At 36.9% G+C, this 20,168-nt stretch overlaps 1 protein-coding gene across 1 annotated transcript in view; it reads right to left on the bottom strand.

The window, feature by feature from the left end:
* Positions 1-20,168, bottom strand: part of CD96 (CD96 molecule) — a 130,738-nt gene that overhangs the window by 50,995 nt on the left and 59,575 nt on the right. Inside the window, exon 9 of the mRNA XM_043997676.1 lies at positions 19,402-19,491. Coding sequence (XP_043853611.1) covers positions 19,402-19,491 — 90 coding nt within the window. The remainder of the gene's footprint in view (positions 1-19,401; positions 19,492-20,168) is intronic.

Below are 20,168 nucleotides of genomic sequence, written 5' to 3'. Positions count from 1 at the left end.
TCAGGTCCCTCACCATCATGGTCAGCTTCTAAATTAAAGGTTCTTAACTAGGGGTCTTTGAACTTTTTTATATTGCTACAACTAGATCTAGATAACCATATTTTCAATATAACCAGTTTTCTTTGTAATTCTCTGCATTTTATTTTATACACTCATTTTTTTTTTCTGAGAAGGGGTCCAAAGGTTTCACCAGATTTCCAAAGGGTCCAAAACACAACAAAAATTTGAGAACTCCTGTTCTAGATATACCCCCAATTTGTTTATGACTTTATTAAAATGTTACTCAGGTCTGATCCACTGAAGAAATTCTAGTGGTTTTTTCTTGCCTCTAACACAAAATACAAATTCTGTTTAACTTCTTATTCCCCCTAAGGTCTTTTTTCCCTCCTTTTTAAAAAAAAATGGGGAAATAAGGGTTAAGTGACTTGGCCAGGGTCACACAACTAGTAAGTGTCAAGAGTCTGAGGCCGGATTTGAACTCAGGTCCTCCTGAATCCAGGGCCAGTGGTTTATCCACTGAGTCACCTAGCTGCCCCCCCATTTAACTTTTTAAACTTTTCACACTCTGCTTCTATCCTAACTTTCTAGACTAATTGCACATTACTCTCTACTCACTCTATATTCCAGATAAAATAAAATGGCCTACTTGTTCCTCTTTATGAAATTCCATTTCCCATCTTCATATTTTTGTCCAGGCTGTCTTCCATACCTTGAATGTATTCCCTCTTAACCCTTTATCTCATAGATTCCCTGTTGTTTAGTAATTTGAGTTGTGATTACTCTTCATGACCTCATTTGGAGTTTTCTTGGCAGAGATACTAGAGTAATTTACTATTTCCTTCTCCAGCTCATTTTACAGATGAGGAAACTGAGGCAAACAGAGTTAGGTGACTTTCCAAGGGTCATACAACCAGTAAGTACTTGAGGCCAGATTTGAACTCAAATTCCCTAGCTTCCATCAAAGCTTAACTTAAGATTCAACTCCTACAGTTATTCATGCTTTTCCCCTTCTTTGTACATGTTTCATTTCCCCAATAGAAGGCATGTTCCTTGAAAACAAAGACTGCTTTGTTTTTTTTTCTTTCTATCCCCAGCACCCAGCATAGAGTCTAGAACTTATTATTGTTGTTGTCATTATTGTTGCTACTTCTACTGCTGTGGCTGTTGTTTTTTGTGGCAGGGTGGGGTGGGGGTAGTTCTTGAACCTGTGATTTCATTAGGGTAGAGGTTTTCATAAGGAACCTTCCTCCATACATTCAGCTTAACAAAATTTCTGCAAATTATAGTTATAGGAAACTGCCTAGGGAACAGATGTTATGTGACTTGACTAGGGTCCTACAATCAGTGTGTATCAGAAGAGGAATTAGAACCCAAGTCATCTTAATGTGATGAAATAATGAGATTTAGCAGGTACTCAAAGACCCACCTGGAGATTAATCTAGACTAATTGAATCAAGTGAGAGTGATTAACTGTTGATTAGCCTACTTCAAGTTAACTGGATTGTAATCACACCTTGAGAACACCTTCAGAACCAATGGATTTGGATGATGCCAACCAATCAGCTTGAAGCAGTGTGTAAGGACCGCCTCAGTTCCAGAACTATAAAAAGCTTCCACAGTCAGCTTGCTGGACAGTTCCTGATTAAAGCAGGCTCCTGGAGGAGGGCTCGAGGAAGAACCCAACCAGGCTGGAACTCTATGTGAGATAGGCTTTTTCTTAACTTTCTGAACACCTGTATGCTTTAATAAATGTTTAATGCCCAAAGACTGGTGCTGAAGCTTCTAATTTAAGGCGACCACAATTTAGATTTTAAACATCACACTACCTCTGAGGCCAGTACTCAATCCACTAACCCTTGCTATTAAGCTTAAATTCCCCCTTCTTTATCATGCTTTTCCATGTTCTCTGGACTACTAATATGTTTTTTTCTTGACATATTACCTTTATTCTTTATATATCATATATATATATATTTAATTATATACTGTTTTCCTTACATTCTAAATAGAATGTAATCTCATTGAGGGTAGAGTAGGGACTTTTTTAGGCCTTTCTTAATATCTCCAGAAATTAACATAGTGCCTGGTAAATAGTAAGTGCTTAAGAAATGCTTGTTGACTTACCACCAACTAATTACCTCCTTGTAGGTCCTAGGTGGCACAGTAGGAAGAATACTGAATTTGGGAGTTAGGAAGACCCGAGTTTGAATCCATAATGCACTCCATCTAACTAAACTAATTAGGTATGGACTAAAAACATACAGTGCATTAGCTGTGTGACACTGACTAAATCACTTCACCTCTCAGCCTCATTTTCCTCACCTGTAAAATGGGGAGAAATGATAGTACCTACCACACTGGGATGTTGTGAGGATTAAATGAGATAACATATGTAAAGAGCTTGTTTCCAAGCCTTATAGCACTGTATCAATGTTGGCTATAATTATTTAAATTCTTGTTGAATTGAATTGAGTGCTTCAGATGTGTTTTTCCTTGGGCAAGATTCAGTGGGAATAGGACTTCTCTTGTTCTAGATGCTATACTTTTGTTAATGCAGACCAAATTAAACTGAATTTTCTTGAGTCACAGTGCTGGCTCATCTTGAGATTAAGGTTCACTAAAAGTCCCAGCTTCAACACCCCTCCAGCCCTTCCCCTCAATTCCTGGCCAAGGAACAATTCCCTAACCCCCTAGCTATGTTTGCAAAATTGATTCATTGAACCAAGGGGAAGGTGACTCTGAACTTGTAGAAATTGGGCTAAAAGTTTAAAAAAATCAATATCATTTTTCTTGCTTTCTTTTCCTTTGTGGTCTAAAAGCATTTATAAGAAACCATCCAACTCTTTGCTGTGAATATGGGTGCTGCTGCTAAGGGCAATACTCTAACTTGTAAGTTGTTTAGATATGAAACACTCCCTTCCCTCTGAGATTTTCAATCATTAAAGTGTAAAAAACAAAGACTAAAACTAAACAGCTTGACTGAACTTGTCTCTTGGATTTACTGAAGGATTTTATGATGGCCACCATCACTAAAGAGTGGTATTTGTTTATCATATATTAGCCAAGTTACTGTTAAATGATATTGGTTGGGTTAACTTTATGTGAGGTTTGTTTGGATATGCCTCAAAATTAAATAGCCTTTCTTATTGATTATTTTTATTTTTTCTTTTCTTTTCTTTTCTTTTTTGCAGGGCAATGAGGGTTAAGTGACTTGCCTGGGGTCACACAGCTAGTAAGTGTCATGTTTGAGGCTGGATTTGAACTTAGGTCTTCCTGAATCCAGGGCCAGTGCTTTGTCCACTGCACCACCTAGCTGCCCCCTGATTATTTTTCTAGAGTGGACACTTGCTTCAAAAAAAGAAAAAAAAATGGGGGAAGGGGAATCTGGATCTGTTATTACATCAGTATAGATATCTCTCACCAATGTAGATAGCCAACACATTAGCAACTAGGTGGCCAGGGGATTGGGTTCTGGGCTGGAGTCAGGAAAACTTGACTTCAAATCTGGCTTCACATACTTACTAGTTGTGTGACCCTGGGCAAGTCATTTAATTTCTGTCTGCCTTATCTATAAAATGGAAATAATGAAAACACCTGCTCCCAGTGTTGTTGTGAGGATCAAATGAGATATTATCCATAAAGTGCTTAGCAAAGTGTTTGGTACACAGTAAGCACTATATAAATGCTAGTAATTATTATTATGATCATTATTATCTAGTACCTGTAATTTATTGTATTAAAGTTTCCTTGTGACACTGAGAAATTAAATGATTTGCTCATGGTCACATAGTATGAATTACAAGCAGGACTTGAACCTATTTTTTTTTTTGGACATGGGTTTAAGACTAAGATTTGGGTAACTAAGTTGGCATGAGAGCCACCTCTCTAGCTCCTTAAGGCCATACCAGAAGAGTTCTATATATACATAGGCTTTTCATAAGATCATATATCAGGTGTTAGGAGGTACCTAAGAAACTATCTAGTCCTAAAGATATTAGGAAATATCCTGATATGGTTATATAAAGGAAAGAGTGCTATATGTGGAGTCAAATGGGCTGAGCTGTTACTCACGATCCTCATGACTTTGGGGTAGTTACTATCTCTCTAGTATATTTCCTTGTTCAGCCTAATCCAATCCAATTGGATCCAACAGAAAAGCTAGGTGGAACAGTAGATGGAGTGCTGGTTCTAGAGTCAGCATGACCTGAATTTAAATCCAACCTCAGCCACTTACTTGCTGTGTGACCCTGGGAAAGTCACTTAACCCTGTTTGCCTCAGTTTCCTCATCTGTAAAATGAGATGGAGAAGGAAATGGCAGACAACTCCAGTATCTTTATAAAGAAAAACCCAGATAGGGTCACAAAGAGTCAGACACAACTGAATAACGACAAAAGCATTTATTAAGCAGCTACCACTGTGCAAGAAAGGCACTATGTTTGAGGATACAAAGACAAAATAAAAACAATTTCTACCCTCAGAGAGCTTGCATTTGATTGGGAAGGATGTAACTTGTAGACAATTAAATATATACATGGTTATTTGAAGAAATTCTGAACACTAATAACTAGGAAGGTTAAGGAAGGCTCTACATAGACAGAGGTCTATGGACTGAACCTTGAAGAAAGCCAAGGTGTCTAAGGGGTGGAGATGAAAAAGAAAGTATATTTCAGGTTTGGAGACAAGCTATACAAAGGCACGGAAGTGAGAGAAAAAAAATAGCTGTTTTGGAAGAGATAGCAATTGGATCAATTTTTGTGGAACATAGAGTCCACAAAAAGAAATAATGTGAAATTGTTGGAGTAATATTTTAAATGTTAACATAAAGAATTTGTTTTTTATTCCTAAAGACATTAGAGAACAATTAAAGGTTCTTGAACAGAGTATCATAGTTAGATTTTTGCTTCACTAAGATTATCATGGCAATAGTGTGGAAGACAAAATGGAGAAGGGAAAGTCTGGGATTTAATTAGGAATCTGGGGTAGCAGATAGAGCCCAAATAAGGTGGTGATTGTATGATTGGAGAGAAGGGGATAAACAAAAGAGAAGTTGTGGAGGTAGAAGTGATAATTCTTGGGAACTTATTGGATATTGTGAGTGAAGGGAATGGAGGAGTTGAGGATGATGCTAAGATGGCAAAGTTGAGTGGCTTGAAGTTTGGTGGTACTTTCAAAAGAAAGGAGGGAAACTTTTAAAAAAGAAATATACATGATCACTTACATATTTAAAAGGAATATCTAATTGCATATAATAGATTTCCAGTTTTGTGTACAATAAAAGGATGGCCACATTGCAATAAGGACCAAGCAGAGATTAGCTAACATGGACATATGGATCCAGCTGTCATATTTATTTGACTTTGGTGGTATTTGGCAGCCTGGCACTGCTAGGTGGCACAGTGGATAGAGTTCTGGGCCTGGAGTCAGGAAGACTCATCTTCCTGAGTTCAAATCTGGCCTCAGACACTTACTAGTTGTGTGACTCTAGGCATGTCACTTAACCCTATTTGCCTCAATTTCCTCATCTGTAAAATGAGCTGGTGAAGGAAATAGCAAACCACTCCAGGATCTCTGACAAGAAAACTCCAAATGGTGTCACAAGGAGCTGGACGAAATTGAACAACAGCAATATTCAGCAGTCTGGAGTTAAAAATGAAGGTAGATGATGTGGGTAGGCCAGGGCCAGAGTTTTACAAATCATAGATGGAAATAGGACAAGGGGAGCAAAGGATTAAAGGACAGAGGACAATGTGAAGTTCAAATGCTTAACTAGAACTGGATGGTGCAGTGGATAGAGTACTGGACCTGGAGACAGAAAGACCAGATTTCAAATATATCCTTGGACATACCCTGACTGTTTGACCTTAGTCAAGTCACTTAACCCCTGCCAGTCTCAGTTTCCTCATCTGTAAAATGAGGACAAGAATAGCACTTTACCTCTCAAGGTTTTGATGAGGATAAGATGAGATATTTGTAAAGTGCTTTGCAAATCTTTGGGGTTTTGTTTTGGGGGGCAATGAGGGTTAAGTGACTTGCCCAGGGTCACACAGCTAGTAAGTGTCATGTGTCTGATGCTGGATTTGAACTCAGGTCCTCCTGAATCCAGGGCCGGTGTTTTATCCACTGTACTACCTAGCTGCCCGTGCTTTGCAAATATTAAAGCACTTTGTAAAAATTAGTTATTTATTTTGAGTGTCTAGACTATTAATGAACAAAAGTGAAACCTGAGGATGGGCTTTGAAGAGCACTGAGGAGTAGAATAACTGTAGGTAAGAGTGAGGATGAAGAGTAGATTTAGGAATTAGGACAGCTCTTAGAAGGAGGATGATGGATGGAGAGGAGAAAGGAACATTTACCTCCATTTCTTCTCCTTTTTCTTTCCCTTGCATTTTCTTCAACTTCCCCCATATTCTCTGCTCTGGTTCTCACAAGACTCAGTTTTTAGAGCCCTTTGGCTTCTTTTGCTGATCAATCACAGTGTTTCCTTTTTGTCATCTCTTAACTTATTGATTACCATATGACTTTTGAGTCATGTGAGGAATATCAGGTCTCTCTCTGTTTAGCCAAAATTTTTGACATTGAAAAAAGTACCATTACCTTGAGTATCCTATTTAGTTGGTTACAAATTCATTGAGGTTTCACAGTGTATTTCCAAGTAAAATTTAAAATGAATATGTCACCTTGTTTCCTTAAAGAATGACTTATTTGTATTTTGGAATGGGCTCATTTTAATGTGACCTCTCACTATGTGTTTCTAGGGTACCTCTAACCATAGCTGCCCAGATTTCTTGACAAATGTGCCATTCCACCTTATCGGGTCTTTCTGGGGCACAAAAAGCCATTAGGACAGCAGTAACATTAGCTGGAATATTGTACCTCAAAAAAATATAGACCACTGCCTTCTTTTTAAAATACTGCAGAAGCAGCCTCATTAATCCCAATTGTCCTAAGATTGATACTGACCTTCAGCCTCTGAGGAAAGGATATATGCAATGTGAATGCTTAATTCCTGCTCCACACTCTACATTCAAATGTGAGAAGCTACCTAATATGGTAGAAGGGAAGGGATGCTGGATCTGGAGCCAAGGATCTTGGGTTTGAAGTTTTGCCATTCACTACCAGGGGGACCTTGGATAAATCATTTCACCAATCTCTGTCTCCCATTTTCTTCATCTGCAAAAGGAGGAGAGTGAACTAGATGACCTCTGAGTTCCCTTCTACCTATGATTTTATGAATTAGAATAAATGTTTCCTAAATGGACGATGGGGACATACGTGGCTAGTTCAGGAGAAATTTTTAGAACTCTTCTAGGGAAAAACCGTGGTAAATGATATAGGGATTCAAGCACAGTATTATAGACCCTACAAATTAATTTGAAAAATAGAGTATGTGTTTGTTCCGATCTTTTGAGATATCACATAAAAAGGAAGGCTTCATAAATTCTGAATCAACAAATACTCATGATAAATAGTCCTTGAGTTTAGCTATACAAAATACAGAAATGAAAGGAAGGATAACATTCATTAGCACCAAATCTAATTTGGGGGGACTTAGGGAGAAGAAAGGACCAGGAAAGACCAAGCTCAGTTTTCCCTCCAGTATGAGTCCTTGCCCTGATCCCATTGTTCCATATCTCATGAGAAGCAGGGTTCTCACCCTAAAGGTAAGGACTAGGGGTCTGTGCCTAACTGTGGGAGGCAGGAACTGTCAGGCAGAGAAGAGCTTACTTATGTTGGAGAAACAAAGAAATGTCCACCACCTAGGTATATGAAAGTATGAGGAGGAAGAGGAGGAGGTTAGTACTTATCATTCCTACACAAAAGTCATTGATTTTACTCACTAAACTGGATCACTGAATACAGTGAGTCTGGCTGATAGGTGGTACAGTGGATAGAGTGTTAGACTTGGACTTAGGAAGACCTGAGTTCAAATCCAATCTCAGACACTTATTTGCTATGTGGCCCTGGGTGAGTCAATAACCCCTGTTTGCCTCAGTTTCCTCATCTATAAAATGAGAATTACAATAGCACCTACCTCCTAGAGTTGTTATGAAGATCAAAGGAGATAAGGATTATTAAATGCTTAGCACAGTGCCATAAGCACAATGTAAATGTCATATATACATATATACACATATATACATACATATACATGCACACACACATATACTTACATATATCTAGCATTTGCATTGTGTTATATATAGTTATCTATATATAAATATACACATAAAAAGTGTGTATATTGTAACTAACATTTACATTGTACTTATAGAATAGATTCTCTATATTAATATATAATGCGTATTTATAGATTAAATATAAAAATATATGTATATTTATGTAGCTAATATTTACATTGTATTGATATGTACATGTATTTTGTATATTAATATAATGCATATTACATATTAACTTTATATATAAATATATGTATATTTATATAGCTAACATTTACATTGTATTTATGTCTACATGTACTTTATATATTAATATAATACCTGTTTATATATTAACATTACACATTATATAAAAATATGTATCTATAGCTAACATTAACACTGTACCATATATGTTAGCTATAAATAAATGTACACAAAATATATGTATATTTGCATATAGCCAACATTTATATTGTGCTTATAATATATAAACACACATATATTTGTATATTAAATATACATATAAATATATAAAACATATGCATATTTGTATAGTTCACATTTACATCGTGCTAATTACATATGTATATATAGCTAACTGTATATTAACATTTATATACTGTAACATTTACATACTATAAAATGCAGTATAAACATATATATAGCTAACATTTATATAGTGTTTAATATAGGTATAGACTTTGTGTGTATACACACACACATATATGTATACATGCATATACATATATTTATATGTATAGCCTATCACTATATAAATGTTTTAGACCTTGTGTGAAGATTCTGTATCATCTCTTTTATCTCCCCCCATATTTATTCTGTTACTAAATTCTACTTGCAAAGGCATCTTTCGTTATATTTCACCTAGTTCTTCTTTCCTCTATATTTCAAAGCCATCAATCACCCTGGTCAAGATTCTCATTACTCAGACCAAGACTTACGTAACATTTTCCTAACTACTGTTCTTCCCTAAATTTTATCTTACTGCAGCATATATTGCAACTAACTTCTGTTTTCTTCAGTCTAGAAATCAAGGCCCATCATTCCCTGGCCCTAGGAAATTCATTTGATTTCTCTCAGGCTCAGTGTCCTCATCTGTAAAATAGGCATGATAATAAATTACACCTATCACACAGGATTTTTGTTGGGATCAAGTGAAACAACACATAAAACACTGTAAACCTCAGGGGTTTATAGAGGTATCCCCAAAGTCTTAGTATGGCTTTAGGCTTAGTACCCTCTATAAATGATACTTCCGCTGCTGATACTACTGTAATTACTACTACTACTACTACTACTACTACTACTACTACTACTACTACTACTACTACTACAATACAACAACACTACTACAACAACTACAATTACCACTACCACAATACTATTACTACTCCTCCTCTTCCTCCTCCTACAACTATTTCTACTGTTGTTGCTGCTATTGCCACAAATAACCATAATTAGGAATTCTTGTACCTGGGGCAAATTCAAATGGGAAATAGTAGAGAGCATCTGTATTGGGGAAAAGGCCATCCTATTTCCCACAGATCTGGCCCATTCCCTAAAAGCATATCTGGTGGTTGCCAGACCTTTCAACCACCAGGAGAAACTAGACAAATTTAGCAGTAAGGGAGGGTGAACCCAGGGATAGGGATACTATCAGAGAGTGTATGTCTATAAGGCAAGGTAAGGGTTGATTATAGAAAGGACAAAGGACCACACCACAAAGCAACATAATCAAAACGCTCATTGACCTTTAAGTCCTTACCTCTCATATCCTGTAGCAGTGATATATCTAGGCTGTAGGTCCTTTGACCTAATGGAAATGTGGACTAGCCTTATGACCAAGAAGAACTCAGTTAACCTCCCAGCTCTGTCACCAGCTGTCTCAGTCCCTCTGAACCATAGTTTCCTCATCTGTGGTTTTTTCTTTTTTCTTTTTTTAACAGCAATATAACACTCACCCTGACTATCTCACCAGCTTGCTCTGGGGATCAAATGAATATTATTTGTGAAAGCATCTCATACCTGTAAAATGCAGTATAAACAAGCTATTATTATTATTATTATTACTTGCAACTGTTTTAAATTATTTCTGTTAAGCATTTCTTATCTATCTAATTAGCTTCTAGTCTTCTTAAGAACAAGACTATGTCTTCTATCTTTTTATTATAATAATTATTAGTAATAATAGCTCATTTTTATATAGAATTTTAAGTCTTGTGAAGTGTTTTTATATAAATTATGCCATTTTGTCCTCACAGCAGCCCTATTAGGTGGGTGATATTAATCCCATTTTACAGATAAAGCTAAGAGAGGTTAAATGACATGTCCAGGGTCACATAGCTAGTAAATATCTGTTGTTCTTGTTCAGTCCTTCTCAGTCATATCTGACTCTTTGTGACCCCATTTGGTGTTTTCTTTCTTCAGAGTTAAATGACTTGCTGAGGGTCACACAGCTGGTAAGTGTCAAGTGTCTTAGGCTGGATTTCAACTTAGGTTCTCCTGAATCCAAGGCTGGTGCTTCATCCCATTTAGTGTTTTCTTAGCAAAGATACTAGAGTGATTTGCCATCCTCCTCCAGCTCATTTTACAGATGAAGAAAGTAAGGCAAACAGGGTTAAATGACTTGCCTAGGGTCACATAACTATAGTGTCTGAGGCCAGATGTGAACTCAGAACATGAGTCTTCCTGATTCTAGACCTGGTACTCTATCCATTGTGCTACATACCTGCTCCAGTAAATATCTAGTATCTAGAATATAGTAAATGTAGGAAGGATTTGAATTTAGGTCTCTCTGACTAAATGTAGCACTCTATCCACTAAACTATATACTGCTGCTCGTGATGATGATGGTGGTGGTAGTGGTTGTGGTACTAACTGCAGTGACTAGTACAGTCTAGGGCTCCATAAAATATATATCTATATATTTTATTGAGCCAGGTGCCCCATGTGATTTTCATAGCATGAAAGCAATTTAATGTTTTTCCATCACTTTAAAAACTCTATTTCCACTGCTTTCTGCATTTTGACAAATCCTTCCCCAGAGGGAGAGTGAACAAAGGCTAAATATTTGTAACTTGACATAGCGATGTCTAAATTATAGTGCATTGGTCCTCTGAGCCCAGGACAGAAGTAGGAGCCTTTGAAGGCAGTGAATGACTATGGTATTTTCCATCTTTTGGCCTTTTGCTCAAAGAATTTTCAAGGATGGAGCTTATTTGCTTTTTGATTCAATAATAACACTTCAGACTGCAGAGTCAAATCCAAGGTTTTTAAATTCCTATAGAACTCTGTGAGTAGGCTTGAAGGCTAAAATGTATATAATTAGGCACTGATTTAATGTAAGTTTCGACCCATAAAGATAACACTGAAGAAGTTTTCATAAGTCTCATCTTGACATCTTGACAACAGAGTTCTATAATTTGAGAAATATTTAATTGGAGTCTTGCTCCAGTGATGTCCTTGGGTTTAGTGTGGTAAGACCCTGTCAGAGGAGGGATCTTGTTATAGTGAAGTTCTTCCAAAACTTTCAGAAGGTGCTGTGATATACCAAATTCCTTTTTATAGTACAACAGGGAGCAAGCCTTAAAAGCATGGAATGCAGAGTTGGAAGGGACTTAAAAGACCATCTAACTTTTGCATATAACTTTTTTTTATACATGAGCAGATTGAGGTCTATGGAGGTTGATGTCCAAATGAGTTGATGGTTTGCTCTACATAGGCCCATTCCCACAAATACTGTGCATATTCAGTAACTCTCTCTCACTTTTAACTATCAGAACCACAGTAGATTGTAAATATTTTGAAGGTAATGGCAGTATATTTGCAATATGTTATAGCACCTAGAACAGTGCTCCATCCCTGGTCTAACACTTGGAACCATACCTGGTGCATAGCAGGCTTTTAATAAATACTTGCCAATTGACTATCATTTGGTCAATGTTCAGTAAATGTTTACTTCAGAGGCAGTTAGAACACCAAGATACAAGAGGTTAATTCATAGTGCCTTTGTTTTGTTAGGGACATTTACTTTCCTCCCTCTGATTTATATGATGCTTTATTGCTTATTAATTACTACACACATTTCCTCCATTTATTTATTTTGTATTAACTTATTATTTTATCTTTTTTAAATCAGCTTTGTTTTTGAACATATCTTCCTCCTCCCCAGCCAAAGTTGCTAAAGCCCTTTTAATGGCTTTTCATTACTTATACATATAAAATCCAATCTTTTGGGCCTAACAATCAAATCTCTCCACAATCTAGCTCCAAACTATTTTTTTCCACCTAATCTCATGTTTCTCCCCCTATGAACTTCTCTGCTTTATGAGACTGGTAAATTCACCAGTCTTCCCTCTCCCCTAACCCACACTCCCAAACATTGTATTTTTTCCCTTGATGTCCCTTCTTCCTCTTTCCACTTGTCAAAATTCTTTCCAGCCTTCAAAGCTGAGATCTACATTAAAGTTTTCAGGACCATGAAAAGCACTTATCATACACTGCCTTGTGACATTATTTATGTTGTTGTTTTGTATATTGTTAACTGCATGTTAAGGCTTTCATTGCTATTCTAGCCTAATTTTTTTTTCCACTTCTCTGGAGTTACTGTCTGAACCTCTCATTTGGCACTTATCATACACTGTCTTATCGATTATGTTGTTGTTTTGTATATTGTTATCTGCATGTTTTATCTCCCTAGTTAGGTTGTAAAATCTTGACAGCTGGGATCATATGGTTGGCTGTGTTCTAACAGAGTACTATGCACATTATTTCGTAACTTAATATGTTATAGGAATAGAGAGGAGGAAAGAAGGTAGAAGGGTATCTTTTCCATTCTTTGTTATTGCCCAGACAGAGAGTTAGTAGGCAAAAAACAAAGACAAAAAACAAGTCTCAGACTAAATCTAAATAAGCAGAGTGGGACAAAGTTAAAAATTGAATGGATGTATTCACAGACATTTCTGAGGTTGCCAGCATATAATGAGACTGTCACCAGGACAAATAAAAAAAGACAAAATTATTGATTCTGATTACCCTGTTCTGACTTATCCCCAGTTCATTGTTTATCCTCAAATTAATAAGTATAATTAAATAGGGAATGAAAATCACTTTTTTTTTTTTGCTATTTAGGAGCATTCAAGAAATTACCATAATTTTGTATTGGTTATAAAAGAAATAAAAAGATAGTTTCAATAAACTTTATAATTCATTTGTACCAAAGACAAATGCTTGAAAGTCTTTCTTACCTTTGCACTTCTAATTCAGAATTAACCCTTGAGGCCCCTGGTGAAACTGAAATCATCCTGACTGAATAGGAATATCATCAAAATTAATTTGAGGGGGCAGCTAGGTGGTGCAGTGGATAAAGCACTGGCCTTGGATTCAGAAGGACCCGAGTTCAAATGAGGTCTCAGACACTTAACACTTACTAGCTGTATGACCCTGGGCAAGTCACTTAACCCTCATTACCCCGCTAAAATAAAATGAATAAAAGAATTAATAGGAACTAAGTTGATTTGAATAAAACTTACCTATTAATTACAGTACCCTTGATTCATTTATAAACCATTTTTTAAAAGATTTTATAGTGGGGGAAAAAAGCCATGTGGATCCAGAATTATTGTTGTCTTTTCAATCATTTTAAAATCACAAAAATATTAACCATGATCCCCCCCGCCAATCTTTTGGAATCTCTTTCCTTTTAAATAATCTCAAAAAATGGTCATTGATATTTTAAACATTATATTACTTTTAACACAGATTTTTTGTTTGTTTGTTTGAACATGGTTTGGTCCAGCTATTCTTCCAACAGGTTATTTCTCACATAAATGTTGAGATTATAGAAGACTGCTTAATGGTTGTAACCATAGTGATAACTTTGTTTAATCTGGTTGTTGACATTCAGTGAAACATTAAAAATGGAAAATTATGCTCTCCAGAGCTGTTCTGTGTTGTTATGGAGGATAATAGGCTTCTATATGACATTATGCTAACTGCATCAAACTTAAGAATACCACAGAGCATCCCCAGTGGGATCCAGAATCTCTTTTGTAAAAAATTAGGCCTAACAACTGATACAAATATAACCTGTGTGGTTTTTTGGATACAGAATACCTATCTTCTGGCCTATGGCATCCATCTAACTGTATATCATAGTGTAGACAACAGTACGCATTCACTGAATGCTATTGTCTAGACTCTGGCATGCAGTTGAATGGATGGCCCATCGAGTTAGTCCATCAGTTCACATATCTATATATGTTCACAGATACTATATATCGACAAAAAATGGGCCCAAAACTGAATAGGAAGAAGAGAACAATCATTTGGGAAGATGTACAGCACTCTTAATTATCCTAAACTCATATTTTATGAAAAAATAAATTCCTTTAAATCTCAATATTCTACCAGAGTATTGACTTACAATGTGCCACAATCTGTATGGAATCTGCTACTGTTGCTGATGCACAATGGATATAGGTACCTTGGTAGAATATTGTCAGCATTGGGGCAGCTAGATGGCGCAGTGGATAGAGCACCGGCCCTGGAATCAGGAGTACCTGAGTTCAAATCCGGCCTCAGACACTTAACACTTAACTAGCTGTGTGACCCTGGGCAAGTCACTTAACCCCAATTGCCTCACTAAAAAAAAAAAAAAAAAGAATATTGTCAGCATTGACTTGTATGAGAAAATTCTTGCAAAAGATTTCATCGAAGAGTTAATTGATTGAAAAAAAGAGATAGGTCAGTCATAGAATGAGAGCAAGAGATGACACATAATAATCTGAGTGATATACTGGTACCCAGAGAATATTAAATGACCTATGGATAAATTCCCTATATGTCTTGTGTGGAAATATTTTTGATGACTAGTGCTAATTTGGGGGGACTAATTTGATTGGGGTACTTAATCTGGGACTGTTGACTAACTGGCTATCTGACTGCTGTTAATTTAATATGGGCCATTCATAAAGTTCCACCACACTGCTCCACTCCCAAAATTGATAAGCAAAGGATTAAGAAGCCTCTTAACTAAATAATCCAAACAGAGTTTATTTATGAGATACTATTTAAAATTAAGAAGACGGAAATAAAATGTACAACCTGATTGCATCACCTCACTTCTCTTTCCACTGTGTCTCTTCGGAATTTCTTGAATACAATAGGGGCCTTAGCCATCACTTGCCTCAGGGCACTCAGTCCTTTATTCTAACTCCGAGCCCCTTTCACTTTGTAAATCCCCCTGCTTCTAACTTTCCTCTCCTTACTGCCACCCCTGAACCACTGTTTCTCTCTCACTGACCTTCTGTCTGTCTGCTCTGTCAGTCTGCGCTCTGCTGCCTTTGCCACCCCTCTAATCTTGTCCGCTGGCCTTTCCTCCTTGCTCCTAGTCCTCCATTACTGTTCATCTCCTCCCCCCTGACAGATCCCTTTTAATCTAACTCCCAGGTCTATATATACTTTTTCTTCTCTCCACTCAAATCTCGGGGCTTCCTGTGCCCACACACCAAGCTAATCTGCCAGCCAGGGCTGCGGCTGGTGCTGGGGGCAGGGTGTGCTTGAGCATCCCGTGCCTCAGCACAGGTTGTCCAGGATCTTTCGAATAGCTCCGTTCAGGTCAGAGGGAGCTGGGGGCTTTTTTCCCCCCCAGCTGTCTGACCTGGTGTCTTGTACAGCCCACGGGGCTTTTTGGCTCAGCTAAAGCAGAGGAAGAGGGGCACCAGCCCCTCCCACACAGAAGAAACCCTGAGGGCCTAAGGCTTTCCAATCTCAGCCCAAAGGTAGGGTCCCCAAATAAAAATAAATTTCCACACTTGCATATAGCTTGTTTGTACATATGTGTTTGCTTATTGTCTTATCTATTAGATTGCAGTCTCCTGGAGAGTACAAACTCTCTTTTGCCTTTTTTTTCTATCCCCAGTGCTTAGCATAGTGCTTGGCATATAATAGCTACTTGATAAATGTTTATTGATTGATTACCTATAGAAGTAATTACCTACTTGTGAACCACAGATCACACAGAGCTGAAGAGTTGTCATAAGTGGTTCATGCAACTTAAGGACTCTATTTGTGGTTTCATTCTATAGGGAAAAGTTTATTAAAAATATGGGGTTGGGGCAGCTACGTGGCACAGTGGATAGAGCACTGGCCCTGGATTCAGGAGGACCTGTGTTCAAATCCAGCCTCACATACTTGACACTTACTAGCTGTGCCACTTAACCCTCATTGCCCTGCAAATATATATATGGGGCCACATAACTGAATGTGGAGGGTCATGAAAAATTTGGAAATAGTAAAAGGTTACATATACCTATTTTATATACCTGGGGTCACATAAAGATTCTCGGGTGAAAAGGGATTGCAAGTGCAAAAAGTTTAAGAAGGCCTGCTATAGGGAACTCCCTTGTAAAGGAAACTCCCTATATCAGCACAGGCTGACACCTTCCCTGTAACTTGTATTCTCTGATACTTGCCTAAAGAATTGGAAGACTAACTGATTTGCCTAGGATCACATGGCCAATATATGTCAGAAGTGTGACATACCCAGAGATGTGAATTTATAAACAAATCCATTAATAAATAATACTTCCTTAGACAGATCCCACACATTAATATTACTATGTTTCAAATATAAAGAGTTGCTACCATAATGAATAAAATACATATTCATTAAATATCATTCAATTCATGGTAACTTTTAATCATTATATATTTTATCAATGGTTATTACAACTCCCATCAAGTAAGAATCAATAAACTTTTTCACATTAAAAAAAGATCCTCATATTCATAAGATCATAAATTTAGAGCTTGAAGGGAAACTTAGAAGTAATCACACACAATACCCTATTTTACGTATGAGGAAAATGAGGTCAAGATAAGTTGAGTGATTTACCCAGGGTCACATAGTTAGTATTCAAAAAGGTGGGGAGCTACTGAACTGGAGGTAGGACACTAAGGAGTGAGAAGAATAAAACTGAACCTGTATAAATTTTTTTATTGATCCTATTTACAATTAATTGATTTTGTTTGGTAACTTCCTAGTCATGATTCTCTGTTTCTGAACCTAGTTCAGAATTCAGCTGCCCTATAAGGAGTTAGAAATCTAGGCCTCTAGCTAATCACTGTTCTATTCTTGCCTTAAGGAATTCTGATAACTTTGGGGGATAAGGCTTACCACAGGAAGTCAGGTCTAATATCTTTATACCACCAAGCTATCCTTCAAGGATTTCTGGATTGCTCTCCAAAGAAGTCTGGGTTAATACCTTGCAGACAGACTCATACAATGAACACTTCTTAGTCACAGGAGGAAAGGGGGCAGCGATTGTTCTTACCTATCTTTCCAACCAATCCTATTGTTCCCTACATCTCAGCTATGTGGTGCCCTCAACCCCATGATACCACCTACCTTGTTCTGTTCTTTTTTTGTTCTGTACTTCCACAAACCTATAATGGGGGGCTGCCCTTTTGTTCAAGGTCTTTGGCTGGAAACTGAGGCAGCCACTAACCTTTTTATTGGCAAGTAGCATGCCCCTGTTAATAAAATGATATCTTGCTTGGATAAGTGTGCTTCCCTTTAGCTTTCCGTTAAATTTTACTTGTCACAGAAGGATTAAGTGAGTATCATAGACAAAAATCACAGAAGAAGTCAAGGAGGGTTATAATTAGTACCAGTGAAATGCTAATCTATATTATGAGATAATAAATATATAGGAGGAATTCAAGTAGGAAGGATGAATAAGATTCCTATTTCCATTAAGTGTTTTAGTATCCTAATGGAAAGTAAGCATTTTTCTTTCTTTATGGAACTCTCTAAGAGACCTGCCCTCTGGAATCATAGGATTTTTGGTGGGAAATGTCATTGAGGTTCACCTAGTTTAACCCTCTTTTAAAAATGATGAGGTAACTGACTGACTCCTGGTTACAGGTAGCAACATCTGAATTTGAACCAAGGTCTTCTGAGTCTAGCACTCTTTCCACTAAACCATGTTGCTTAATTAAGCTGCTTAATGATAATGACAGAATTTCAAGGTCTCACTAAATATTTGAGTCGTGTTTTTCCAGTCACTAGACTGTTCCTTAGTGTTAAATGAAGTACTTTGGAAATTAGAATGCTTCTTTAAGGCAGCAAGAACAATATTAAGTAAGTTCAATTTTCTTTAATACGGTTGGCCAAAAAATGGACAAATCATTTAGTTTTGGTCAAATGCCTAATGAAATAGTAATACTCCTAATAATTCACGAAAGTTTTTGAAGGAGGGAAGGGTAGATCAAAATAGAAAATACTCTCTAAGGCTTAATGCTCTGTATAAATTCAGGGTAGGGGTGAGACCTGTGATTTAATGATATAGGGAAATAGGGAACTCCCAGCGAGAAAATTCCTTCCAACATCAACACATTCTCTGGAAACTTAAATATTTATACTGTGAGCTCCCTGAGAATAGGGGATTATCTTTTGTCTATGTTTTTATCTCCAGCACTTAGCACAGGGATGGATATGTATGTGTGTATATATGCATGTATGTGCATATACACATGCACATATGTACACATGTATCTTTCATATATAATAGGTACTTAAATATATAATTTGTTCATATTAATAAAAGAAATATAAAATTGAAGCAAATAATAAAATAGATGTATTTGAGTATCGATTACTATATATAGTATGTGTATATGTATGTGTATACATACATATGTATACACATATACATACAAAACACTTAAATATGTCTATTTTATTATTTATTTACTTCATCAAATTTATATTTTTATTAATATGAATATATATTTAAGTACCTATTATTTTCTATCATCATATATAGTATGTATATGTCTGCATAGACATACATACACACACTCTATATAGTGATAGATAATTAATAATATGTACGTAAATGCTTGTTGACCAACTGCCTCAGAGAGTTGCCTAGAACACTGAGAAGTTCAGGGATTTGCCTAAAATCACATTGCCAGTGTCTATCAGAGGTGGGATTTGAATCTAGGTTTTCCTAACTTCAAGGTCAATTCTCTATCTACTATTTCATGCTGACTCTCTGTAAATCTGAGATTTTCAAATACTGGTTTTTGTCATTTTTCTTCACCCCGAGATGAAGAAACTGCAGTGTAGTCCTATAATGTTCTATAAGTTGCTTCAATTTAAGTTCAAGATAGTAGCTCTTTCTCTTCAGGAAATGATGGTGGAAGAAGCTTCTTTACCTGCTGTGCCTGTGGTGCGGAGAGAAGGTGTAAGGATGGGGATAGCAGCTGCTGTGATATTGGATGGATCTGTCGGAGTAGTTACATAATCTGCAATGAAAACAAACAGAACATTTATATTTTTACTATTGTGTAGAAAGAGCATTTCTGGTGCTATGGAAAAAAAGCATTGCACTTAAAAGTAAAAGATTTAGGTCTGCATCATGATTCTGCCAATGATTAGCTCTGTGACTTGGGGAAGTGATTTAACTTGCCTGAGACTCAGTTTCCTCATCTGTCAAACACAGATAATAATATCTGCACTGTTTGCTTCCTAGGGATGTTGTGAGTACCATGCTTTGTGAACCTCAAGGCTTTTATATAAATGTGAATTATTATTATCTATTCATAGATCCATTGTATTGGATCAAATGAGATAATGTATGAGCAATGTTTTATAATGCTTAGCTGGTTACATGCTCCTGTAATCCCTGCTCCTGGGGAGGCTGAGTCTGGCAGATGGCTTGAGTTTGGGAATTCTGAGCTATAATTGGCTAAATTGATCGTGTCCATATTAAGTCTGGAACCAGAGTGGTGAGCCACTGAGAACAGAAGGTGGCACCAGGATGCCTAAGAAAGGATGAACTAGTCCAGGTTGGAGATGGAACAGGTCAAAGTTTAGGTACTGATCAGGAGTGGGATTGGGCCCTTAAGGGGCTACTGCAATCACAGAAGGTTTGAGAAAGGAAACCCAATTGATTTATTTGGCCTCGTGGCTCTGATTAAAG

Source organism: Dromiciops gliroides, chromosome 3, assembly GCF_019393635.1.
Source record: "Dromiciops gliroides isolate mDroGli1 chromosome 3, mDroGli1.pri, whole genome shotgun sequence".
Lineage (NCBI taxonomy): Eukaryota > Metazoa > Chordata > Mammalia > Microbiotheria > Microbiotheriidae > Dromiciops > Dromiciops gliroides.
Note: the sequence above shows the minus strand (reverse complement) of the source record. Positions and strands in the feature narration are given on the sequence as shown.